Source organism: Semicossyphus pulcher, unplaced genomic scaffold (genome assembly GCF_022749685.1).
Source record: "Semicossyphus pulcher isolate SPU_LCO1_2020_fin unplaced genomic scaffold, fSemPul1.0.p SCAF_17, whole genome shotgun sequence".
Classification (NCBI taxonomy): Eukaryota; Metazoa; Chordata; class Actinopteri; order Labriformes; family Labridae; genus Semicossyphus; species Semicossyphus pulcher.
The window spans coordinates 16,737,790-16,763,547 of record NW_027211681.1 but is presented as its reverse complement, the minus strand read 5'-3'; the positions used below and the strand labels follow the sequence as shown (position 1 = coordinate 16,763,547).

At 39.3% G+C, this 25,758-nt stretch overlaps 2 protein-coding genes across 5 annotated transcripts; both read right to left on the bottom strand.

Moving 5' to 3' along the window:
* Positions 1-2,918: 2,918 nt before the first annotated feature.
* il15 (interleukin 15) lies at positions 2,919-17,653 on the bottom strand. Its single transcript, XM_069666290.1, has 6 exons — positions 17,410-17,653; positions 6,745-6,827; positions 6,277-6,364; positions 5,069-5,113; positions 4,194-4,331; positions 2,919-4,005 (listed from the first exon to the last, which is right to left on the bottom strand). The coding sequence occupies exons 1-6, from the start codon at positions 17,476-17,478 to the stop codon at positions 3,904-3,906; spliced, it is 525 nt and encodes a 174-aa protein (XP_069522391.1). The 5' UTR covers positions 17,479-17,653; the 3' UTR covers positions 2,919-3,903.
* A 1,253-nt stretch (positions 17,654-18,906) lies between these two features.
* Positions 18,907-25,555, bottom strand: znf330 (zinc finger protein 330). Of its 4 annotated transcripts, none has more exons than XM_069666798.1 (10): positions 25,507-25,555; positions 24,919-25,104; positions 24,155-24,174; positions 23,978-24,048; positions 23,009-23,085; positions 22,232-22,358; positions 22,033-22,137; positions 21,816-21,862; positions 20,578-20,695; positions 18,907-19,433 (listed from the first exon to the last, which is right to left on the bottom strand). In XM_069666798.1, the coding sequence occupies exons 2-10, from the start codon at positions 25,036-25,038 to the stop codon at positions 19,150-19,152; spliced, it is 969 nt and encodes a 322-aa protein (XP_069522899.1). In that variant the 5' UTR covers positions 25,039-25,104; positions 25,507-25,555; the 3' UTR covers positions 18,907-19,149. The 4 variants fall into 4 exon arrangements, with proteins under 4 accessions (XP_069522899.1, XP_069522901.1, XP_069522900.1 ...); XM_069666800.1 differs by having other exon boundaries at positions 24,919-25,095; positions 25,507-25,553; XM_069666799.1 differs by having other exon boundaries at positions 25,444-25,525.
* Between the last annotated feature and the right edge of the window lie 203 nt (positions 25,556-25,758).

Genomic DNA, 25,758 nt, shown 5'->3' with positions numbered 1-25,758 from the left:
GCTAACATAGTGCATTTTCCACTGTCTTTCCCTACTAAATATCTAAATGTAACACATCACAGCCAATTGTTGTCACATTTGGAATCTTAGAGGTTCATGATCGTCTGCATCTTCTTCAGAAGATAGCCTCAATAAGGACAAGCAACTTTTCTACCTGTTGCTAGTTCCACAGCACTCGGTTTGTTTACAGTGTCAAGGCTGTGTACAATGCCACATTTTTGTTTTTCAGCATACACAGAGCGAACATATAGCTGATTTTTCACCCAAACAAATATTGCGTTAGAAGGTCAGACCCTGAGTTTTTCCTGCAACCAGAAGTCAAAATATACTTTGCAAGTGTCTCCAAAGCACATCACGATTATTATCTTGGTACCGTGTGGAGTTTTTGACCTCTATTAGCTATATGCATATTTCTTACATGCGAAAGGAGATGCACTCTGCATGTTTGATCTCTAGGGAACACATAATACTCTTGAATGACTTCAGACCAACTTATGGCCTGTGTGTTTAGCAGCATAAGTTTGTGTTTGGCGTCTAGGCTCCGACCTCATCACTCCTCGCAGAATTATTTACATGCAGATTTTGAGGAGTGATGACATAATCTCTTAAACCCCCACCCCCAATCTTGCAGCTTACATAGACCGCCGAATTGGGAGGAAGAGTCTCTCAGGTGACTGTGGAGATGACGTATGTCAAGTGGGATTCAGTGCAGCTCGAGTTGTCTGCCTGAACTAGTTTGCAGGCGTCGCCCCATTTAACCTTATGATTGCCTTGATGAAAGCTGTGGCTTATTTCCACTGCGATAACATCCCAAAATCTTGTGTTTTGATGTTTGAGAAACCTTTAAAGTCACAGATCCGTTGCTCAAACTTAAATTTCTAGACTGAATTTACATTTTCTATGTTAAAGAATTTGTGATGTATTATCAGTCGAAAATGCCAATCAAGTGAATGTCAACGAAGCTCTAAAGATCACCTTCACCAATCTTTTAAGGGCAGTAAGGTTAAGATGAAAGACCAATAAAAGAGAAAAGTTGTGATATTATTTACTGGAGTGAAACAAAATTCTGAGGATACGTCTTGTACTGGAGTTCATGCTGTAAAATACATAATACATTCAATAGTGTCGAGCAGTTAGCTTAATAATACACTTGCAATGTACTACAATTCTTACAGTCATGCTGCTACTGTGTGCTACTCCCCGATTAGTCTAAAATTTGTACACCTGGGATGTAGATTGTGATGCACAGTGACGGAGCGACTTAGTAGCCCAATTCCAATCTCCACCCTAAAGCCAAAGCACCGAACCCTCACAGACTTTAATGACGTCAGAGGTGCAGTGCGTAAGTCCGTGAGGGTTTGAGAACTGTAGAAAAATGAGGAATGGGACACACTATGGCATCACGCGTTGCCTGGAAACACCATTAAATAATTCTAAAAAAAAGCAGACTTCTCTCAGAACGTGTAAGCAATAAGTACAGTGAGAAACTACATGATGTCTCTTACATATAAACTTATTTCAGGTCAGTGTTGCCAAATGTATGATAACGTATTTGTACGATAATTTTGTCCTCAGTATCAATAATGCCAAAAAAGGCCAAATGCACGATAATTTTGCCCTTTAAAAGGAAACCAACAATAACAGTTAAGCGATGCAGCTGTCACTCATTGCATCTCGCGCGAGTGTTGCTTGCAAGCAGCTTCCCCGAATATGCGAGGATTTATGCAGTGTATGGCTATTTCAAAAACAGCACTAAGCGTGTGGCACAGCTGTAAAAGTTTCAGGAGTTCTGTCATGTTCAGGAGTTCTGTCACAGACCCGCTGGCTCTCTTTGCATCAAGTTGTCATGCGAAAGTGCACACAGTGGAACCCTCTGAGGCTTTTCTTCACCAACTAGTGTAGATATGTACATATGTACGATAGTTTTTGGTAAAATACGATTTGTAGAATTTTAAAGCTGCAGTACGATATAACTGTGCTTTCAGTCTGGCAACACTGTTTCAGGTTTTTCCTGTCACCGTCTATGCTTGCTTTATTTAAAGGGATAGTTCAGATTTTTGGACACCAAGTTGTATGAAATACTTGTTGGTACTGTAGCGGATGCAAAGCTACTAGCTCACTCACCGAGTCCCGTGGTCGGAGTTCTTGCCGGTTCGGTCGTGAAACCAAAAAGTTTTACCCTACAAAAACAACACGCTGGCAACGATGATCCATTTTCAACACAAAATGATCGTCCTAGGTTTTTTTGGCACTATTTTCCCACTTGAGCAATCCAGTATCACTATGCCTGCGGGAGGGCCGGTTTCTCAGGTAAGCCGACCTAGTAGCGCGTCAACGTTGAAGTAAACATGTCGGACTAGGAAAGTGATGAGGAAGATTTATCTTTAACAACGGATCCAATGGGACCTCTAAAGGCACAATCCAGAGAGGAGAAAAGGTGAACGATGAAATACGTGCGGTGGAATTTTTTTATTACTACAGCCAGGAAAATCACAAATTCACACCATTGAGATATATTTTTTCCTCTGTGACAACAAATGTCATCTCCCAAGTTACCATTTCCAGCATGTTCTCTTAGAAACAGCTGATGGGTCGCGTCACCTGAGAAACTGGCCTGCCGCAGGCGTAGTGATACTGGATTTGTCAAGAGAGAAAATAGTGCCAAAAGAACGGCGCAGTATATGAAATCCTAGGACGATGATTCTGTGTTGAAAATGGATCACCATTGCCTGCACGTTGTTTTTGTAGGGTAAAACTTCTTGGTTTCATGACCCCGGCATCTCACCGGAACTACTTATTCCACGTTCGGAACTGTCCAGAACTCCGACCACGGGACTCGGTGAGTAAGCTAATAGCTTTACATCTACTACACTACTAGCAAGTATTTCATACAACTTGGTGTCCAAAAATTTGAATTATCCCTTTAAGTTTCGATTTTTTTGTTTGAACTTTATTGAATACTACTTCAATATACGAAGATTTGTTTTCATTTAATGGGGGGCTGTTCTTCACGTCACCAAATTTGCTATGAACTCTGGGTAAATCCCACAGGAAATTGTTCAATTTTTTTGGAACTGGACGCGTCAAGCTGGATGGGGTTCGTCCAAATCACACTGGGTGCCAACATACGCCATTCCTTTGAGAGGCCGCATCAGAACAAGCATGTGCATGAACAGAGAGCACACGGACAGCCTGTGCCTCTCCACTCTAGAACTTCTTATGTACATTTTTACTTAATTCTTTGAATCAGATTTTTGTTTTTTGTTATTTGCTCACTTTGAATTGCTTTGTGTATGAATCGTGCTCTATAAATAAATGTGCCTTGCCTTGCAGATATGCGGACTCGGAAAGTGCATAATTTGGTATTCTAAAGACGGCATCCGAGCCCTAACGCCCTTGATGATTTGACAGCGGGACAGCACTAGGCGCTCACACACTTAGAGGGTAACACGCCTCAAAGTCTGTGAGTCTGTGAGCGTGGAGATTTGGCCATTGGCCCAATCCCCAATCACGAAGCCCACATGTTGATACCAGGTGTGATCAGGGCCATAGTGTGTCCCATTCCTGATATTTACGCAGTTCTCAAACCTTCACAGACTCCCACACTGCACACCTGACGTCATTCAAGTCTGTGAGGGTTCAGTAAGCTTTAGTGTGAAGATTAGGATCAGGCTAATGTGTACAGTCCATCAGACAATAGCCCGAGAAGTCATCCCTACATTTAAACTGTTATATTACACTTTTAATATATTCCAATTAGTGTCGTCAGTCTATATAATAAAATACAGGACGGCATGTTTTGTCACAGTTCCAAATAGTTACAATGTGATATTTACAACATTAAAAAACAAATCTTTACAAATGTACACATTCACATTACTAGTTAACAGTTTTTACATAATTTCACGTGTTTCCCAGTGCATTCATTTCTTTCAATAGGTTACTTAGTCGCTCAAGGAATATTGTGATATTTTTCTGTGAGTGTATTTCACATGGACAGCCAACCTAAAAATAAAAAGAGACTTATTAAAACATATATTTTTTTAACATTGATCGAATTCATGATATGTAATTTAGTCCCACTGGTGGGAATGGAAGTAATGTATCTGTGCTGAGCTATGAATAACTTTTTATAAACATTTTAATTCAAGCAGTACAAGTACTTTGAGGAGGATTCTGTAATAAGGACTTACTTTAGCTTCAGGAAGCAGGCTCTCATTAAATTCAAGGATGCACTTTGTTTCCAATTTGTCTTCCAAATACTCATTCTCAGAGATGACCATTATCAATTCCAACATGTAACATTTCAGCGACATCTTTTTACAGTTCTCCTGGACGAGAAAGGAAAGGCCTCAGTCACAGATTACAGGTCATGCTCACGTCATGCTGTTGTATTAACATTGCGATTGTTCTAGATTTTTATTGTTATCAAATGACTTCAGTACAGAAGCCCATAGCGGACATATATCGATACATTTTATTTACTCAGTTTTCCCGTAATAACAGGATCATTTCAGTTGTTTTCTTGAGATCTTGACATATTTTTCCCATTATCTCCAGATAACAAGCTGGTTTTCCAATTATAACAGATTAATTTGGCCCCTTATCCTGAGATAACAAAGCTTGTTTTCTCGTTATAATGGGATATATTTCCAGCGATCTAGAAAACAAAACAATAGACTGGTCACTGTGATATTACAGACCAGTACATGCCATGCTGCCATTGCCCACATTAACGAGGTAAGTTAAGCCTGTTTCTATGTTCGTTTGGTGCCTTTGCAACTCTGGGGATTCGAATTCTGATCATCTGACATCACAGTGGTGCAGCGTTGTTATCTCAAGATAAATAATACGCAATCTTGAGAAAACTAACGGAATTACTTGTTATCACAGGAAAAACAGAGTAAATAAAATGTGTGGATGTATGTCCGTCTGTTGCTGTCCTTTTTGGCAATTACGTTACTTTCTAACATCAAAGTCTTAAGCATGCAGATATTATCTCCGATCATTCAGTCCTTTTCCTAAGTGAGATCAAAACAAAAATTCTAAACGTACAATCACAACTTACTTTAACATTATTAGCTGAAGGAGCATACAGCATAGCATCAGATTTCTGAAGGAAGAAAGAAAAATAATGAGACAAATACAAGCTACATTTTTAAACGTTAAAGCTCCTGTGAGGAACGTTATGTCTTTTTTGATCTGGACAAAGTGGTACGACATATCTGTTGGCCGATCTTGTTCAGTACATGAGTAAGTAGTGTTTTCTGACAACAAATCTCATCCTGTTTCCTTTTTACAGTCAAACGTATCAGCCATTGTTAATATTTGTCGTTGAAAATCCAAAAAAAAAAAGGCGATTAAAAGCAGCAGTAACAGGTCTTAAAAATGATAAATGGGAATAGTCAATGTTTTTGCTGATGCTCTTATTTGCTTTTGTAGCTCATATAGAGGCATCAGCATTACATTCAGTCTTTTTTATAACCCGCTAAAAAACTCCTCACAGGAGCTTTAAACAAAGAATAAACCATTTACTGCATGTGTGGAAGTGATAACTAGTACGGAAGCCTTGAGAGGCAAGTGAGGATCGACAACATTGTCACGTGATTATGACTTAAGAAAAGATATGAGCTTAATACACAACAGGTCTATGCGTGTTTGAGTGTGAGTGAGTGGCTGCTCATTGTTATTGCTTATCCCTTCTCTGACAAGAAGATGAACTATGTGTTAAAAAAACGTAATGAGGCAAAGCAAAAAAGCACAGAACACACATCTGATTTAGTTTTACCTTGGGGTAAGTTCAACTGTAAGTGTCACTGCTTTCTGTGCTATTCATGAGCTGCCAAAGCATTTTTTTTTTTACCTGTTTTCACAGACAAACAATAATTTATCCTGGAAAACTTTTCTTTCACCTGTTTTCACTAATGAAAAAAAATATCTTAGAGAAATGATCCAAGAAAAACTTTTTATTCCACCTTGCCAAACTTGTTCCCCACCAGTTACACATAAGTTAAAAGTTGAATGAACTTGAGACAATATTATGCGAGCTAAATCTCATCTGTTCTTAAGTTTTTACACAGGGGAGCAAACAATTCATCAAATCCATCAGGATTTTTTTGCCCCATTTGCCTCTCTAGGCTTCCGTACACTCAAGGAAAGAGTCATCATTCATCGAGTTAAAGTATGATACTTTCTACAGTCTAAACAAAAGTGTTAGCAAAAGTGCCAAAAGATAAACATAACCAAAATGGTATTTCATGTGATACCTTCTCTCACCTCAATGGAGGGTTTCAGGTCATTCAAGCAAGTCTGTAAATGATCTAAATGAGGCACAGCATCAGCACAGGTGGATGTACTCAAGCAGCTATAAGAGAATGAAGAAACAATGATTACGATACATTTAACTTATGAGGGAGTGTTTTTAAAGCTTTGGGTACTTTCAACAGTGGCCTAAATGTTTCTTCCTTTTTGAGACAGTTCATGCTTGTATGGATGAGTAATATGAAGATTCCAGGAAATTTATATGATGATGGGGAAACACTCGCTTGATTAACTATGAACAGATGGCTAACAAACAGTACTTGACACACTGAAAACAAAAAGGATCCAGTATTCCAGATCGATGAATCACGTGTAAAATCAGACCTAACTTTAGTGTGTTACTAATGGTATAAACATTTCCTCTTTCATTGAGCGATAATCAACATTAACTTTAGACAAATAAGTCACACACTGTATGCCTACCTCAGAATTAAGAAACAAAGCCAGACCTGAGTTTTGTGGCTCTCTGGACACAGGTTACAGGTCAACTGGAAGTGGACGCCTTTCTGGAAATGAGACAAGGAAATGTAATTGTGTCATCCTTATTTTGTCAAGCTTGAATGAGAGTGTTGCGCTCTTTAACAAGGTCACATTTGATTGCTGTGATCGGTTGATGGTCTGTCTAAATGCATGATGAACGCTGATAACGTTCCTTAAACATCTAAATTGAAGTGTGAGCCTTCAGACTGCTAAGCATTTATCAATTTTTCGGGCAATGTCAGGCTACCTACAAGCACGTTAAGTGTGAATTTCACACAACACTTCACTTCAAAGCACACACTGAAAAATGCTCCCTTGTCTTCATTGGTTTGGTTAGTCTTGAGGCTAAAAGATTTCCACCTCAAACAAACCCGACAGCTCGTGCCTAATGTAAGCAACGTTTTACTCTTGCTGCTACTTGTGTGATTGTCGGGCCCAAAATATTTTAACCCTGAGCATCATCTTACTCAACTCTGGGTCTCTTTGTTAAAGTTGAGCTGAAACGGCATTTCGAGAGTATCTAACTTCCGTATCGTGACGTATTTCCGAGTGAAACAGGACGTGCAGGCGGGACATATCATTAGAGGGATTTGATTTGACCGTTGAGAAGTGGGCGTAGACAGACGTTCTCCACAGCGCAGTAGCTAGCTAACTGACCGAGCGTTCTTGGTGCTCTGCGGCTAAATGTTGCAGATTGATTGGCTGAAATTGTTTGGTGCTAACTTATGTAAGCACACGGGAAATTTAGTTTTACCGGAAGAAAAAATGATCGGATTTTGATATATGAATACGAAGAAATGGTTTTTCTGTATTTTTTTTTTGGCCTATATTGTCAAATAGATGCACAATATTACCAGGGATGTGATCCAAAAGGATTTAAATGACATTTTTCATTTCACCTCGACTTTAACTGAGCTTCCCCTCATTTGCAGTCCTCTTGCTAAAGTCATGAAACAGCATCTTTCTGAAGACAGACAGAGATTTCTCTCTGTCCAAGAAGTTGTTTCATGGCCCACACTAATACAACATGACGTATGATTATCCAGTCCTAGTTCCTGCATATTTGAATGTCACTGCTCTGCACACGTGGCTTCTCGCAGAGACAAAAAAAATGCTTCTTCTAGTTAGTTTCCATTGAGAAGTCAGCTTGCCGTTGTGTAGCTAAAACAAGACGCACTGGGGAACCACACTGTCGCCTATTCCTAAAGGGACAACACCACTGACTTCTGAATAAAAGTAACTCTGGTGCAAAGCCTTTTTAGCAAGACAACAAAATATTTTTAGAACGATTCCATCAAAGTGATATGCATCTCCATCCTCTTACTTCGGCTCATTTAACATTCAAGGTAAGGTTGTAAGGTTTGCAGGTTGATCCCTGACACCACCTCACACTTGGTTTCACAGCGGAGTGACTCTGTAAGGAGTTTTAGGTGAGTACAACATTTTTAGCCTCAACAAAAGGTTAGGTTAGGTCCTGTACACCTGTACACGCTAATGCAGTTCAGTACAACAACACTGCCATGGATTCTGCTTTTATGAAGTTTAGTTTTCATTTTGTTGAGTCGGAAGTGTGTAAATTCAATTATGTATATTACTGAGGCCGTAGTTAAAGGTGGTGTTGTACTGAACTAAATTATATTGAGATGTGTCTCTAATTTTTTGTCCTTCCTATTTACATACATAACGGGGCCAGAGTATTAGAAACACCTCTGAATATAATGGAGGAGTCATACAAGCATGAAACTTCTATTCGTTCTCAAGAATAGTCTGATGAATGTGCCTAATGGGCCATTTGGATATCCAAATGACTGATGCCAAATCGGCATTCCAAAGTTAGAAATGTTTGTTTTAGGTTGATTTTATAACAACTTTATGTTTCTGAGCCAGCTCGTTTGGATTCCTCTAATTTTATAGCCCTGAGACTTTTTTCTCACGTACAGGGTAGTAAAAGGATCGACCCTTGACCCTGAACGTCAGACAGGCCATAAACATGAGCTCCACTCGTAACACTGACTGTGCATGTAAAGTGTTGCCTTTGTCAACAAGTTAAAAGTTAAGATTTCAGATCTCACCGGTCCAATCCTGCCGAAAGAAGAGACGATGGACGTGAACTTGGCAAGGTATATTCCTCTGTTTTACCCACTCCATCAATTACCAGAATTACCTGAAGGTCCAAGAGAAAGCACAGTGTTTTGGGGTACTTTCAACAGTGGCCTAGAAAGTTAATGTTTCTCCCTTTTTTATGCAGTTCATGCTTGTATGGATGAGTAATATGAAGATTCCAGGACATTTATATAAGAGATAATGACTCAATGATTAACTATGAACAGACGACTACTGAACAGTTAGTTGATGAGAAGTATCAACCGTCCTGCTTGCTGGCTCTGTATTACAAAGCAAAAAAACCCTGGAAGGGAGCATAGATAATTTCCTCCTCTGAACTGTTTCCTTACATTGGTGAAATAATAGCTGCCAGTGATGAATGCACTCATTGGGCCTCATTCACTAATATCTGCGCAGAAATGTCCGCAAAAAATAAGTACTTGCGCAAAATCACCGTCAGATTCATGACACGTGCGTACCTGCCAATTTTGTTCTCACCACCGTGCGTATGTTAGTAAATCAGAACCATTCTAAATTGACAGGCGCGTGTCCGCGATCTGCAATCAGCATACTGCCACGCCTCTATTTCTCTATATAAGGACATCCGTTTGGTGACGCACAATAAGAGAGCGGTGTTACATAGAAGCTGAAAGAACGTGAAAGATGGCCTCAAAAGGTAAAAAGAAAAATCAGCAGAAATGTAAACAACTGTGGCAGAGGTGGAGGCCAGAACAGGCACACTGTTCCGGAGCGTGCACGGGCAGCAATATCTTCCAGCAAGGCTAGATCTGCCATCTCTCCACTTGGTTGGAGGTAAATTGGACTCCTTTATATATCTTCCATACCAATCAATGAAATCAACTACAGATGCACACAGTCATAGCACTACAAATTTTTGGGAATCACCTATCAATTATAGGCCAATAAACTATTTTTAAAAGGCCAAGTGTTACATTTCAATATGAACATTTTCATATGGTCTACTCTATGGTGAACTTTATAAACTAACTCAACTGCTATAATTGAAGTTTTAATGATATGACAATAAATTATGAGGATGACACAGCATTTACGTTTGGTCCATTCATTAGTAAATTCAATTATTGTCTATTAAAGCCTTTTTTTCCATAATTGAAGTTTTATATATAGTATGCATTTAGTTAAAAGGTTGTGTGTTAACATTTCCTAGGACATTTCTTCTCATTTGTGCGTACGCATGGTCTGAGGGAGTTCTAAATTTGTTCGCAGAGTACGAAGAAATTTAGGTAAGAACAAATTGATGAATCCCAGATTTGTGCGTCAAACGTGCGCACGCACAGTTCAAGCACAGATTTGTGCGTACACACTGTTCGTAAATGAGGCCCAATGTCAGGCTTGTGACCATGCTCGATAATCCAAGCCTGGAGCAACTGCTTGTTGAATTGCCTTGTGTTCATGGTACTCAACTTAAGGAGCTCATTCCAGCATTAGAGGAAGATTAGCATTCAGGTTCAGGTGACACAGTTTATCTGGCTAAAGCTACCAAGTTTATAAGAAATGACTGTGGTACATTTCAACATCCAGACCTGACAAGCTGTTCCATCATCCCTTCTGCATTTTGTATGCATGATTGAACATGGAGCAGTCAAAAAAGAGCTTAAAGTCAGACCTTGCTTTGGCAAAGCTCCTGCAGTTCAATTTCTTTGCCAAGTACCAAGTACAAGTGAATAACTAGAGAACCGCAGGGCACACCAAGGACCATGACAGGCTATGTTGCAATGTCTGTTTCACAAGACCAAAAACAGGCCATAACATTGGCATTGTATCTCAATTCTGAGAAAGAAGTTGTTCATCAACTGCAGTCTGATTGTGAAACAAGCTCAAGCATCCCTTTCATAGATCCAAGCAACATCCAAGCCCTGGGCATGCTGTTGAAGAATGTGAGCTACTCAAACTGAAGTCTGACATAATGGTTAAGACAGTTTACCAATGTCCACCCGTCGTATATCACAATGAATCCCAATCCTCCGCCACTGGCATGCCATTCCTTCCCAGCTGTGCAGCTCCTGCTTGCAAGCATGCTCAGATGAGCAACCTGATCTGTGTGGATCTGTACCATTCTTGACAGCTTTTATCCGACTGATGGTGAAAAGTTCAGAAAAGGCAACTGTCAAAGTTCCCTGCCAGAAAGGCCTTCAGGTAGTCTTGTTCTCTGGTATGCAGGGTGATACTTTAGTTCTGATACGACATCTCCCCCACTAAGTTTGGCAAGTTTAACAAGTGATTTTGTCTTTTATATCTTTTGTGGGATCATGCTTCTACTGCCCTCATCACTTAAAGCTGCTGGACTACAGTAATTCTATCCCACCAACTCTGTCAAGTGTTGTAGGATGGAGCTTGGCTGTTAGCCTTATACTTGGAGTGAGTACACAAACAACCTCACGTATGCATCGCCTCTTTTTTTGGCCTGGAGACTTTAGATCGTCCTTCTTATCCTGCTGACACAGGCATAGGCAACACTTGGTCCAGTCAGTGTTGAATTACTGAAAGACTACGCATCCAATGGCCAGTGTGACAGTGAAGATTGATACTTTTTAACAGTCTGTTGATGCCAAAAAGTGTAAGTCAGGGGGCTATACAATCACCACAATACGACGGCCAAGAGCCAGAGGAGATGGGTAATATTCAGAGAAAAAACAACTCGGATATCTCTGAGACTAAAATGGGAAATTTGCCAGAAAAAAAGTCAAATTTGGGAATCGTTTTTGTTTTTTTACAGTGGCCCTAATACGCTGTCATAGCAGAATTCACTCTAGCAGGATTGAAGGTATAGAAATGTATGCCAAGATCATTAAAGTCACCCAATGACACACATTTCTAGAGTCCTATTGATCTCTGGCAGCAATATTAACATCTCTTCCTGTAGTAAAACTCACAGGCGAGTGACAGGAGAGTAAAGTAGGTCAACACTTCCGGTATGCTTTTTCAAAGTAAAAGCCCGATCTGGAATTCTGACTCCCCTCGTTTGTACACAATGCTCTTATTTTGAAGTGTTTCCCGTTGTTATTTTTTTTACTTTATTTGGCTCTGAAAGTTCCGTCACTCAGTCAGTCAGTCAGTCACATACAGACCCATGTGTAGGGCTGACCCCGGTGGGCAGCCAAAAATTATCCATATTTAAAGCTTATTTTATTGTATATATTCAGAATTGTTCTGAAAATCCTGATTGACAGTCCTGAGTGTGCAGTTTGTTATGAAAAGCATTTGTGAGCAATTTCAAGGGTGTGAGTCAGATTGAAGTATGACCTTATAACATTGACCTTAATTGATGGTTACAAGTCTCACGTGTGCACTGTAGATACACTATGTCCTGTTGTATCAATTGACGTCATTCAGGTTGATGTCTGTGTTTAGCAGGCAGGTAGCACTGTGATTTTATTTTGTTCCGTTTAGCCACAGAGGGAGAAAAATGTGACTCACTTCGGAAAAATCTAAATGAAATTTTACTTTTGTCTCACTGAACACAAATGTTAGGTGTGCCGCGCCTGTGGTAACGAGGACAAGGTGTTTCCCTCCTGTTTGTTTGAATCAGCAACACCTTGTGCAATAAGGACTGCTTTTTGCTACACTATGGCCGATTAAGGATGTTGAGCTAACAGAAGGCTACAAAGTGTAGAACTGCAACTAAAAGTTGTTTTTATCATGAAATGTTTCCAATTTATTAATTGTTTAGTTTATAAAATTTTCTGAAAATTGTTAAAAAAAAACATACCAATTACAATTATGCCCAAGCTGATGTTTTTCACCAACTGCCCAAAATCCAAACACACTACATTTACGATGATATAAAACACAGAAGAAGGACCCAACTAACACTTGCTTGAGGACTGATTAACACGATCAACCGGCTATCGAAGTTGTTTGTCGTACTCGACTCGCACAAAACAAACGCAGCACTTTTTGTTACCGGCTCAAACAGGAATGTAACATGTATGACACAAAGTGGTAAATCTGGGACAGTGACATTGTTAAAATGTTAAGCCGTCCTCTTGACCCAGATATGACAATACTTGTGTGAAAAGTAAAGAAGTGTGTGAAGAGAACCAGAAATCATTAAACATGAGTTCAGCGCCGGAGAAGTTATAATCAATGCATCATGTTAAGGTTGAAGTGGCTTCTTTGTCCACGTCCTTCTTTGTAAAAACGTCACATACACAGTTTCTTGTTGGCCTCAATTTTTCAAACTACACAGCTAACTACATGCCAATAATCATAGATGGAGGAAGAACTTAACTGAAGTTAGAGCAGAAACAGCTCCGTTTTACACTATAGTAAAGCCATGTTTTATCAGCTAAAAGTACTTAAATAGTAAAAATACTTATTTTGTATTACAATCAGTTTTAACACTTTGACTATTATGAATTTTACATTAATATTAATTAATTAATATTAATTTCCTTTGTCATTGATCTTGCAATTATTTTCTATAAAATGGTAGAAAATAGCAAAACAAATATCCTTGAAAAGTGTCCAGAACCAACTTTAACATTTCAAATGACTTAGTTTTGTCAGACAAACAAAAAAACTTTAGGAACTAGTTAACTGTAAAACTGACCCGTTGCAGGGTGTCCGGTAAGCACTTGACCACAGATGTCTTCTGTTAAAGGAAGGAGTTCTTTATTCAAGCAAAAGTTCCAAATAATAAAGAACATTAATACAAACTGAGAATTTAGAGGCACAAATAGCAACCCACTCATCTATGTCATGGTAAACAGTGCAACTTCAATGACTGGACACGTGGCTTCTGCTGCCACTGGGGTGAGTCTGTGGCCCCTTGCAACATGTATCTGTGTGTTAATCACATGCATCTTTTTGTCTGTCACGATTAACAGAGACTCCAGTCTGCTGAGCTGTTCATATATTTCAATGATAAACCACAGAACTGCAGCGAGGAGCAGAAGGCTTCATAATCAAAGTTTTGTATCACTTCAGTCCGTACTCAACCGCTCCCCCTCGGTGCTCATGCACAGCAGCCCCCCCCCCTCTCTGCGCTGCGAGTCTGCAACATGTTTTTTTTAATTATCTGGTGTTTTTTAAAGTCTAATGAATATGAGGCTCTGTGTTTATTTGCATCCCGAGTGGGAAAGTGAGATCCGGTCACAAGTGGTCACTGAAGACGCATCTGAGAGGCTCGTCAATGCCAGGTATGAACAGCAGGCTTAGAGCGGCCTACTTCTGACAGACCACCTAGCACACGTGCATAATGTGAACAGGGCGCTCATCTTAGCGCTTGTGCATGGTTGCTAAGCAATGTAACTTGTGATGATAAATCCCTCACTAAATGTAAAAGTTATTATTAATAAATGTATAAAATTATGTTAAACCCAAGAACTTTTGGCGTACTAAAGTATATAACCTATGTGGACCAATAAACATAACATGGAAATTACAAATATTACAACCCATAAGAACAACAAAGTAACCATAACTTATGTTTTTGGCTACGGACATAATTTCGAGAAATCCAAGAAAAAAAGAACAACAGAAAGTGTGTTCGTGGCTGTCGTGATCCTCCTCTCCTCCTCGGTTCATCCCAGGTCCCTTAAATTGCATCCATGCTTCCCTTACTTGCGTCTTTTCCTTACATCTTAGACCCTCCCACCGGCGATGCATGGAGAGAGGCGCATTAATTCGTTTTAAGAGACACGAGACATCGGGCCTTATTCAAACAGGACCCTCCCTGCTCCCGCTCTGTCAGAGAGTGAACTCCATTTGAAGTCACATTCACAGCTGAACGATGCTACCTTCGTTAAGGTGTAAGAATCAGATCAAAGCAAGCTTTGGGACGAACTCGCCTCTCTCGGCAGAAACAGGAACTTTATGTGATCACTAAAATCACATCACATAATCATCCTAGGCTGCTGAGTTAATAAAACACTTCAAAATTAAATAAACAGCCTTTTCTAGAATAAAAATGTATTTATTAGATCCTAAACATAGCCTAATGCTAAATTTCAGATGTAAACATCTGCATGATACTATTTATCTTTTTTATCTTCATTTAAACATGGAACTTTAAATTACGGAGCTCCTTTAGTGACAAACACGACACTCTGTTGAACATGGTCAGTAAGTCAGCATCAGTGCAGACTCTCTGTTGGAGGGTTTAACAACCCACTCACACTCCACACTCATGACGTGACAGCTCAAACATTTTGAGCGCCCTGTATTGACCGGTTAATGTACACACGCCCTCCTCCTCCATATTAACAGATGGGACATAAGTCAAACGATACACTAAAGCCAAAGGGGTGGGTGTGCTGCTGCTTGATGCTGATTGGCCAGGTGTCGAGAGCGAGACAGAGACAGAGAGAGAGAGAGAGAGAGAGAGAGAGAGAATCACCATGACCTGCATGACTGAGAAACTTCACAGACAAGACATATAACACTTTCTGATTTGCTAATTAAAAAAATTGTTAAAATCTGACTTTTCTTGCTAATTAAAAAAAATCCAGAATCTTCTGGCATCCGAATATTGTTTCATTAAAAGATTTCTCGCACTTCCCTGAAAAGTTCATTCTCAGTGTTTGTGCACTGATATCACACTTTTTTTAAGGTTGCATATAGTATCGCTTCAAACCTTGATATGACCCCATAGTCATGAGCTTGCATGTGCAGGCAAGAACTCAGACAAATCTGTGAAACCAGGCTTGTGATGTCAAACTCTGCACATACGTCACTCTGCACAGTGATGCTCAAACAAGCGTTACAGTCTAAAGATTATTGTAATATACTGAATTAGTTTTAGACACTCATGCTAGGCACTTTTGATACTTTGATTTTGCAATCATGTTGTTCTCCTCTGAAACTGTAAAATACTTTCAAATCAAAGATGACAAGTTTGCCTCAACTACCTTATTGATATTTCTAAAGAGGGAAACGATCATTTTTCTCCACTACATTTATCCAACTGCTTTAGTTGCTTTTCAGATGAGGGATTTACATGCAAAACACATGCTAAACTATGATGCAGTTCTTTATTATTAAACTAAGCAGCAAGGTACCTGGAAGTGTCCTGATATTGAATATTATAATTAACAACATCCAATAATTCAATGAAGTATGAATATTATTACACTGTAAAATAATTCTTCCTGCATTTTTCTAATAGTAATCTTGTTTTTTAACTTTTTTAACATTGATTGTAGGACTTTTACCTTTGATGGAGTATTTTTAATTTTACTCTGAATTATTATAGTTTCACAAAATATTAAAATATATCTCTTTTATAGGTATTTTATTAATATAATTATTACAAATTTATTTTTAGAATCAGAATCAGCTTTATTGCCAAGTATGTGAGTAAATACAAGGAATTTGACTCCAGGTTTTCTTTCCTCTCAGAGTACAGACACATACTAAACAGACATACTGAATTAGACAAAGGTAACACAGACACTAACACTAAGAACTAAATCTTCTTATACTCTGAAATGGGCATTCTGCCAAATAAATGTGTTAAATGTTGACGTTTTAAGTACGTTCTGCGAACTGTACTTTTGCTAAACAAAGCTGCACGGTGCATGGTGTATTTTCACATTATAGTAATACTAGTTTTATTTAAAGCTCCTGTGAGGAGTTTTTCACTGGTTATGAAAGAGACTGAAATGAATTCTGATTACTCTATATGACCTACAAAAGCAAACCAGACCATCAGCGAAAAGATTCATCATTACAGTTATTTTTAATGTCTGATAGGTGTCAGAGAAAAATGTTTAACTGCACTCTGCCTTTGTTTACACTTTTCAGGGCAGAAATTTAAATGACTGTTAAAGAAAGCAGGATAAGATTTTTTTTGTTAAAAACCACCACTTAAACGATAACTTTGGTATTTTTAAACCTGTGCCCTATTTATTTATTTACAAATTTGGGTGTCAAAGTATGTCCACTAAAAATGCTTCTTTTTACCACTGACATGGCCATCCCTATTCATTTGAGCCAGAGTATACGGACGGAGAGCTCATAGAAATTGAAGAGAGGACGAGGAGAGAGAGAGGGGTGGGGGGCATTGTTTGGATTAACCAGATGAAAAGTAGGTAAAATGCACTGACCTGCCAGACGTGACAGCTGTGCAGCCGTTTGTTTGTAGTGACTCTAGGCCAACATAAACATCGTAGGACGTACCGGACCAATACGACAGGTGGAGCTCGTGATAACCAAATCAGGCCTTAAACAACAACCGAAAGTGAAAGTAAACCAGTCATAGTGCGGTACGTTTGCGTGTTGTTTTAACTAAATAACCGTAATGAGGCACAGTTCACCAATAGCAGCTGAAATACCTTGTTTGGACCCACGTGGATCACCAAGTTGACACACCTCCGATCTTTACGCACTATTTAAGTCCTGAACTCTGCCAACTTTTGGCATTTCCAAACGCGTTTTTGTACTCCTGCTACGAAACACATGAGGCGTACGTAGGCTAAAGGTTGGTTTAACCTCCACCACATACGAAGAAAGTTTGCCTACCTCGCGCTGCCCTCCAGGGCATGTGGGCTGGACGAGGATCACTGGGGGCGCCGTCATGAAGTCTGTCATCTTCGCAGCGGCAGCGGTTGCTGTCCTACCCAGCGGAGATCACATTATTACATTTCACTTGTTCTTATGAAGCTTCTTAGTCTCATTGATCTTTGTCCACCGCTGCATCAACATCTGAGACGATCGCGGTCAAGACTTGATCCAGAGACCGAATCACACACGCCCTGCTGTTGAAGTTCACTCCTCCTCTGATGTCACTTGAGAGACTGCAGTACGTGTCGGGGCAACAGTGTTTTTTTATATGCAGCAGGTATGTGCAGAGAGTATAAAAATATCCTCTCGCCATTACGCACTCACATAGGATTATATTATTTAATGGCTTATTTAATCACAAACCTCTCAACAAATGGAGCTGATTACAAGGATCAGATCAAGTGTGAAGTATGTTTGAACAACCTTTGTGATGCACTGGGGCAGGTTAAACCCATTAAACAAGCTGCAGATTACTTCATCTGCAGAGGAACACTTAGTACACAGTTATGTTATGCTTATAATTTCATTTCACACTGTACCCTGGGCCGGTATATGCAAGGCCCAGATTACTCATTACAGGGCAGTTGTGGGTGATTTCATTACCATATACACCACTAAAGGACAGTATGAGCTCAAACCATGAGGGGCCTTGAGGACTATCATGATGTATTTTTGAGTTGCAGAATGGATTAATTCAGGGCTCCTCAAGTTAATTTTCTTTTTAAAGTATGACCATATCAAAAAGTAAAAATTAAAAAACATTAGCAGGGAAATGAACGATGAACTCCCAGGCTTAGTTTGTGTAAGAATTATGTGATCAAGGACCTTAACACTGTGTTTGGTCTAGCTAATACATAAAGCGCAAATGGTGCTATTGTGTAGCTAATTTTATCCAATTTAAGCTGTTTGTTCAATGTTTTGTTCTGCAAGCTGTAGCACTGATTTGCACCGTTGACTGGCTTCTTCTATATGTTTTGGTACTGTTTAGGATATCTTCAAAACAAGGACAAAATACCTTAAAACTGACGGTCATAACATATACTTATAAAGCACTGATACACTGGCAAGATGTTTCCTGTGTTTCTGTATTGAGGAATGTTCGGAAAATCATACATTTAAAAATTAGAAATGAGAATTTGGGTTGGGGGAAACACTTCAAGAGCTGCTCCTACTTTTTCTGTCAAGTGAAGGGGCCCTGGTTAATTTATCCAGCCCCGGATGAAACAGCAGAAAGCAGAAAATAAGTCGTCTCCAGGCAAGGTAAAGAAACCCATCACTGTTTTTGGCACAGACTAAAATGTGTCGTAAACTCTTAAGAAAAATTAAATCAGACATTACATGTCTGGTCCGATACATGATCTCGTTTACTAATTTTTCATCCTTGAATTCCTGCCTGACAGCTGGGATAGGCTCCAGCCCCCCCACGACCCTGAACAGAATAAAAAAAAAAACGTATTAATTCAACCATTTATTTAATCATCTTTCTGGCTGCTGGCGGGGTGGTTTCTATAGAAACAAAGAAGTGTACCATTACAAATGTGGGTATTGTATTGGCACTCAGCCCTTGTTATACCAAATCTCTTCCTCAATTCTTCTTCTGCATGTCCAAGTTAATAACTCAACTGTAACAAGTGAACCTCTACTGGGAATCATCTGAATCTATAGGACCGCGCAGGCTGCTCCTGTTTCTGTCCCAGCTCACGCCGTCCCGTCCAGTTTCAGGCCAGCCACTGAATCAGCAGCTTTTTCCACTTCACCCTCTTCTTCCTCCTCTTCATCGTCCTCCTCTTCCTCCTCGTCGTCGTCGTCCTCCTCCTCGTCCTCATCTTCCTCGTCGTCATCGTCCTCTCCGTAGTCGTCCTGTTGGTTACCGCCTCCGGATGCTAAGTTCTTCCAGTACGCATCGTACCCTCCTGACGATCCTTCATAGTAATCGTCGTCATCGTCGGCACCAGCCTGGCGGCCGAATTTCAGCGTGCGGGCTGCGAAGTACACACAGACGTGGAATTAACTCTGATTTCATTGATTCAATTTCAATCTATTTCAGTATCTGTTAAAAAGTTAATCTAAAAAAGCCAAAGTTAGAGCCTCTTATATCATTCGTGCCTCTAAGTAGCATCTGTTTCCCTGAAAAGCAGAGGAATATTTAAAGATTCTTTGAGGTTTTTTCTGGAAATACCCTCCGTGACCTGCTGGTTTGTTTTTTAATATCAGAGGGTTTTTTTCAGGTGCTGATGATGCTAAGATGAAAAAACAGAAGCAAGAACTAGAGCTTATTTTAGGAATAAATATTTGTCAGTTACTGGGACGTGGTTATACAGGCTGTACAAGCACCAAATTAATCAATGACCTGTCTGTGAAGTCAGTTTGACAAATAAGAGTCCATGTTACTGACCGCGATAAAGAGATTAATGGTACAATAAACATGTCAACGACTGCTGAAATGTAATGCAGCCGCTCATTGCACAATGCATTTAAAAGATCTTATGTTAAAGAGCCATGTGCCTTTTTTCCTGGTTTGGAGGCAGTTATATCACTATAATTCTGCACAAAACACCTGCGTATGAAAACGTTAATATTCTTCAGCTTTTTGCGTAACCACAGAGAAGTCCAGAGAGAAAACAGTGAAACAATAGCGCAGCATTTACAGGAACTGTCCCCACGTGATTAACGGGTCTGTGATGTAACAGAAACAGTCTTCTAAGTTGACCTTGCATTTCTATTCCCAAGGGTGATTTGAGGTAAACCTCAAAGCACAATAACATTTTGGTTACAAAGTTATACTGTAGTATTACACTAGAAGTACTTATATATGATTAAGTACAACATGGTTGAGGTACTATTTGATAAGATGCACCTCTGTTATTTTATAAATCTTGAAAAATGTATCATAATTTGCAGGTTGAAGCCACTCCCAACAACCCTGTGAGGAGATAATTTTATTTTTTTATAATTTTATGGGAAATAAGTTGATTTCTTGAAAACGTCCCTGCATTAACACTCTTCCCGTTTCACTTTAAAGCCATGACTCAGCAGGAAGGTCTTGGCTGATGCAACTTCCCCTTAGACAGCAGATTTACTGGAAATCATCCTAACATCACATTTAAGGTTTCGTGTCGCACTCACTGGACATGCTGAGGTCTTTGGTCTCCTGCGTCTCGTGGCCACATTTAGGGCAGGGCGGCGCTTTACCCTTCTCCTGTTTGAACACCTTGCTCTTGGCGTGGTCGTCACAGTAACAGGCCTGGGAGGACACGGTTGAATTCAAATCATTACATGGAAATGTGAACATCTTGACATATAGTTTCAGTTCTGGTTGTGTGTGTTCTGGCTCATTTAGACAAGACGGCTCATCATTCATCACTGTGTCTCCCTTTTCTCTGAAACAGTCTTTTCTGCTCCTGTACAGTTTGATAATGCTCTACTTCTTCCCATCATTTTTCACAGTGTAGTTTGATTAAAGACAAAAAGGACCGCAGCTGGCCTTATTTAAATTTTAGGACTCTCCTGAGAGGGCCTCAGTGATCTACAAGCTTCAGAGCAAAAGTTCAAGTCTATCTTTGAAATACACTTTCACTCAAAGCATTCTTCCAGTCCATACAGGATGTGAAGCTTTTAAATAAAGAGACAAGAAACTAAATCTGCTGTCCTCACTCTGTGCAAAAACAATATAGTATATGTTCAGTTAGAACAATGTGACCCATCAACAGTGTTTTTTAAATGTTACTGCCTTTTTAGTACTGAATTCCCCCTTTGTGTTCCCTCACGCTGCCTTTTTGCTCACAGTTTTTTTCATGTTCCAACAAAGTTTAGAATGTGTTCTTTACACAGAATGAGGAATTATTTGGTAGTGTCAAGAAAAGACGCAGGGAATTTTTTTTTTTTTTTTGATGGAATGGTGTTACTCTGTGTTGTATATATTATATAAGCATTACCATTGCTAACCCTTTAATGCCTTTGACTAGTTGATAGTTTACAGACTGTGTAGTCTCGTGTAAGCAAAGTGCATCCTGCTTTATAGAGGGAGTAAACAAAACTGTCATAGCAGCTTTGACCTCATTTTGAGAGTCCAGTTTTATCCTACCGGAGCACTTTCTATCTGCCTGTCTGGAAAATTTAACTGATTTAATCTTTCATTGTAATTGCACATTTCCTGCATACCAGGAATATTTCCGGCTCTGGGGCTAAGTAAATGCAAAAGCAAATAAAAAGGAGGAGAATTTCACTTGCTCAGTTAGAACATGCGTTTGTTTTTGTTTGCAGAGGAAACAATTTATGATGCGAGCTGATTAGATGGGTGCAGTTCAGCCCAGAGAGCAGGTAAACATGTTTGTAAAAACTGTGGATACATGAGCTTCTCTCACCTTACAGCGCAGGCAGGAGTGTTGTCCCAGTCTATTACAGGAAACGCCTATATTGAAACGTGAGCGGAAAGAAAAAAAAAAAAAACTAGATCACGTTCTCACTTCTACATACATGCCCTAGAGATATAATTCTGAAGGATGAATACGAAGTGAATACACTTTACGTTCCCCATTAACCACGAAAATTACATTGTGAAAGGGAAATTAAGTGACTCACATTTGTATGTTTCTGCCTGGAGGACTTGGCAGCTCGCCTGGTGCTCAAACTGATCATCCTCACACAAGAAGTTCTGACAGAAAGAACAACGGAAGATTCGTCCTCCTATTCAGGGAGTAAACAGTGAGAGAGGATCTTTGGTGTGACACCGAGGTGAATCTTTATTGTAAATACTCAGATGAGGGGCAGGGGGTCTCACCATGATCCCAGACACTGCGATCACACTCAATGCAGTCTGCATCAGTCAGAGGACACACACATGCATGAGTGCTCAGACATTTCCTACCATGGCACACCCATGCTTCACAGAAGTCACACACTGCCCCCTTGTGGTAGAGAAGAAAATTACAAGGAAAAAAGTTTGCAATTATTATTTTTTTATAGACATTAAAACTAGAAATAAAATGAAAAGAAACGATAGTGTTTGTTACATGCTTTGTGTTTTTAAAACGACTCACTGAGCTTCCAGTCATTGAGTGATTTCTATGATTATTGCTGTACACTATTACACACCATAAGATCATTATCTGATACTACTAGGACTGTGCATCATCGCTGAGGGTCATTAAAATGGTCATAATCATTATTTCCTGGTTAGACTTTCACAGTATTACAACACACAAAGTACACAATTGTAACAGTGACAAGGAAAGTATATTGTCGCCTGTTCTGTAGTGACTTTTTGCTTGTTATTTTGGATATGGGGCCATCACTGATGGCATATGTTTATTTCAGTGTTGATCTTGACACAAAAATATTTTTGATCCCTATATGTCTGCATAAAACAGAGACAAGTCAAGACAAGAACATATTTATTTAATAGAAAAACCTACAAACACTGGCCTCAATTAAAATAGCCGGACTAACTACTGAAATGTTTTTAAATACTACTATTTTACAACTACATGTTCCCATTAGAATTAAAAACGGTGAATAGGCCACACAGAGTCAGTTTCAGAAACTTTGTCTAACTTACCACCATAGCCATTCCAGTGGTGTGGACCCCAGGATGCTTGATGACACAATCTGATGACTTCATACATTTGGTTTTGCCTGGCAACACAAATATTAAATATATATATATATATATATATATAAATATGATATAAATTATAAAAGAATTGTATATTTTATTCAGGTATCAAAACCAGTTTTAATGTGACTGTGGAGGTTTCAGATGCAATGGTAGCATCTTTCAGATTATTATGATGGAAACGTTTTTGCTAGGGATGCACAATATAGGATTTTTTGCCGATATCCGATATGCCGATATTTTACAACTCATTTAGCCAATTACCGATACCGATACCGATATTTTTTTCCCGCACAACTAATTGCAGAGATCATCAACTCTCTTCTGTATTGGAATTAGCGTACAGTATAATGGTGATACTCTTATCACATTTGTTACGACAGTCGGGGTGACGGGTCTTGAGATGGTTAATCAAGTTTGTAGTGTTGAAAGATTTTGCCTTGGCTCCTCCTCGCATCACCGAAGCTGAGCAGTCATTGCAAATAGCAGTTTTGCTATCTATTTCGGACACTTTGAAAAACTTCCACACCACGGACATTTTGGCTTCTAACTCTCTCATGTTGCAGGTAGACACACGTGACGTCATCACGCTGCGCCACACAGGTCTTCTTCGCGCTGGGGACATTGCGCCGAGGTATGGCATTTAACCAAGTATGCAGCAGCCCATTATTTTATCAGTTAATTATATCGGAGCCTGTTGGCCGATATCCGATAGTTCATTTTTAAGCCAATATCGGCCGATACCGACAACGTGCCGATAATATCGTGCATCCCTAGTTTTTGCAGTGCATATTTGGCACTATTGTCTGCCCGTGTTTTCAATAACACCACTTGGGGGCGCCATACTAAAATAATAAAGTAACTCTAATAATAAACACAAAAACATAAAACATTTCACTGTAGTTTACTCACCACACTGAGCGCAGACAGGCAGCTTCTGCAATGAGTTACAAAAGTAGCAGAAAGCTCTGTTCTTCTGTTTCCTATCAGGTCATATTACAGGGAGGAAACACGCTTGTTAACTGATTGACCAGAGTTAGTCTACTTATACCTTAAAAATTCATGCTATAATATAAAACATGTACTTACCTCTGACATTTGTCGCAATCCTGCATAACAGAAGATAATAAAGTAAGATTAGTTAAGAAAGGATACTTTACGAGTTTGTGCACTGGTGGATGAAGTACTCTTGAATCTATTATTCAAGAAAAATGTTACAAATAACATGCATTTAAATGCTAGTCAAATGGAAGTACAAAAAATACATTTTTGCAGAATGACCAACTTAAAAATAATATAAAAACTAATTGGATTATGATCAATGGCACATTGCTTGTATGGTGCAGCTGATTAAGATAGGGCTTATTCTTTATTACATACTACTGGGTAGCAAATGAATTTCACCAAGGACTTAATAAAGACTGTTTATGGAATAAAATAGCATACCGGTAATTTACTTTCTGTTTATATCTTGTTTAATAACCCCACATCTGCAAAGAAACTAAAGACACATGTATCTTGCCTGAGAAAGGGATCTCTTCTCCGTTACTCCTCCTGAGGTTTCTTCCATTGTTTTTCCCGTTTAAGGTTTTTTTTGGGTTGGTTTGGTTTTTAGGTTTTTCATTAGCCGAACTGAGGGTCCTAGCATTAATGGTGTCACATGCTGTACAGACCGGATTTGTTATTTTGGGTTGTACGTATAACAATAGGCTTCAGTGGAAGTTCAATGTAGCATACAATGAAAAACTTAGGTCAAATTCCTCAAATTGTTCTTAACTACCTATTTACTCTACTCAATAAACGTAGTTCCTTCACACTACTGCCTTTGTGTATTATATGCAGGAGCTACATACCATGTTAGAGTTGCAGGGGTGTTTGGCCACATCGACATGTTCCCGGTTGGCTCGACTCTGCTTCTCTCGCTCCTTACGGTTCTCGGCCTTTTTCCGGGCACCGGTTTTCTTTTTGGGCATTTCTGCTTCAACAGGTCGGAATGCAACCAGCTAACGGCTAGCTTGACGTCAGGTTACCTGCAAACACTGAGGAACATTAATTGCAGGTTGTGGAAACAGGTTAGTAAAGCTAACAGGGTTAACTTTCAGTTATTTTCAGGAAGTAAGTTTGACCAAGGTTTCAGTTTAAATACTCGTTGAGTCTAATTATTTAGCTCATGCTACATGGCTAGCTATACCACAATGTTTCGCATTAGGAGGCCAAGAATTCAGAATAGACGTTAGTTTATAACGTTTTTGTTAATGAGGGCTAGCTCCACCAGTCATTAGTCATTAAACTGACACGAAGTGCCACATGGTAAGAAAAAACAGATACATATTAATTATAGCGTAGAACATATGGTATTTAAATTATATTGTAGTTACATCAATCGTCCAGAATGTTAAATCCAAGTGTCATTTATAATGTGGGGTTGCAATTCTTTTTACCGAGATGGTCAGCTGTAAGATAGCTTGTAGGTCCGGTCCTGAAATCGGGTCGGGCTGAAACACACTCCCGAGCTTTTGTTGGTTCCTACTTTTCGGTAGGCTGATTAATACTTCCGAGCTTTTCCTACTTTTTGTTTCCGTGTTACATAAATACAATAAATGTTGCCTCTCATATATAATTTTGCACTAGGTCTTGCTAGGGTCAAAACTATCTAAATTGGGTGTCTAGTTTACAATTTCACCGTATAGCTC

What these genes read in the sequence shown, in the direction of transcription:
- il15 (XM_069666290.1), bottom strand. Translation starts at nt 17,478, where the DNA reads ATGACAGACTTCATGACGGCGCCCCCAGTGATCCTCGTCCAGCCCACA. An exon ending in ACCTGAAACCCTCCATTGAG is followed by an intron (nt 5,114 to 6,276) that starts GTGAGAGAAGGT and finishes TTCTTCCTTCAG; the next exon opens with AAATCTGATGCTATGCTGTA. An exon ending in GCCTGCTTCCTGAAGCTAAA is followed by an intron (nt 4,006 to 4,193) that starts GTAAGTCCTTAT and finishes TTTTATTTTTAG; the next exon opens with GTTGGCTGTCCATGTGAAAT.
- znf330 (XM_069666798.1), bottom strand. Translation starts at nt 25,038, where the DNA reads ATGCCCAAAAAGAAAACCGGTGCCCGGAAAAAGGCCGAGAACCGTAAG. An exon ending in GATTGCGACAAATGTCAGAG is followed by an intron (nt 24,049 to 24,154) that starts GTAAGTACATGT and finishes ATGACCTGATAG; the next exon opens with GAAACAGAAGAACAGAGCTT. An exon ending in TCGCAGTGTCTGGGATCATG is followed by an intron (nt 22,138 to 22,231) that starts GTGAGACCCCCT and finishes CTCCCTGAATAG; the next exon opens with GAGGACGAATCTTCCGTTGT.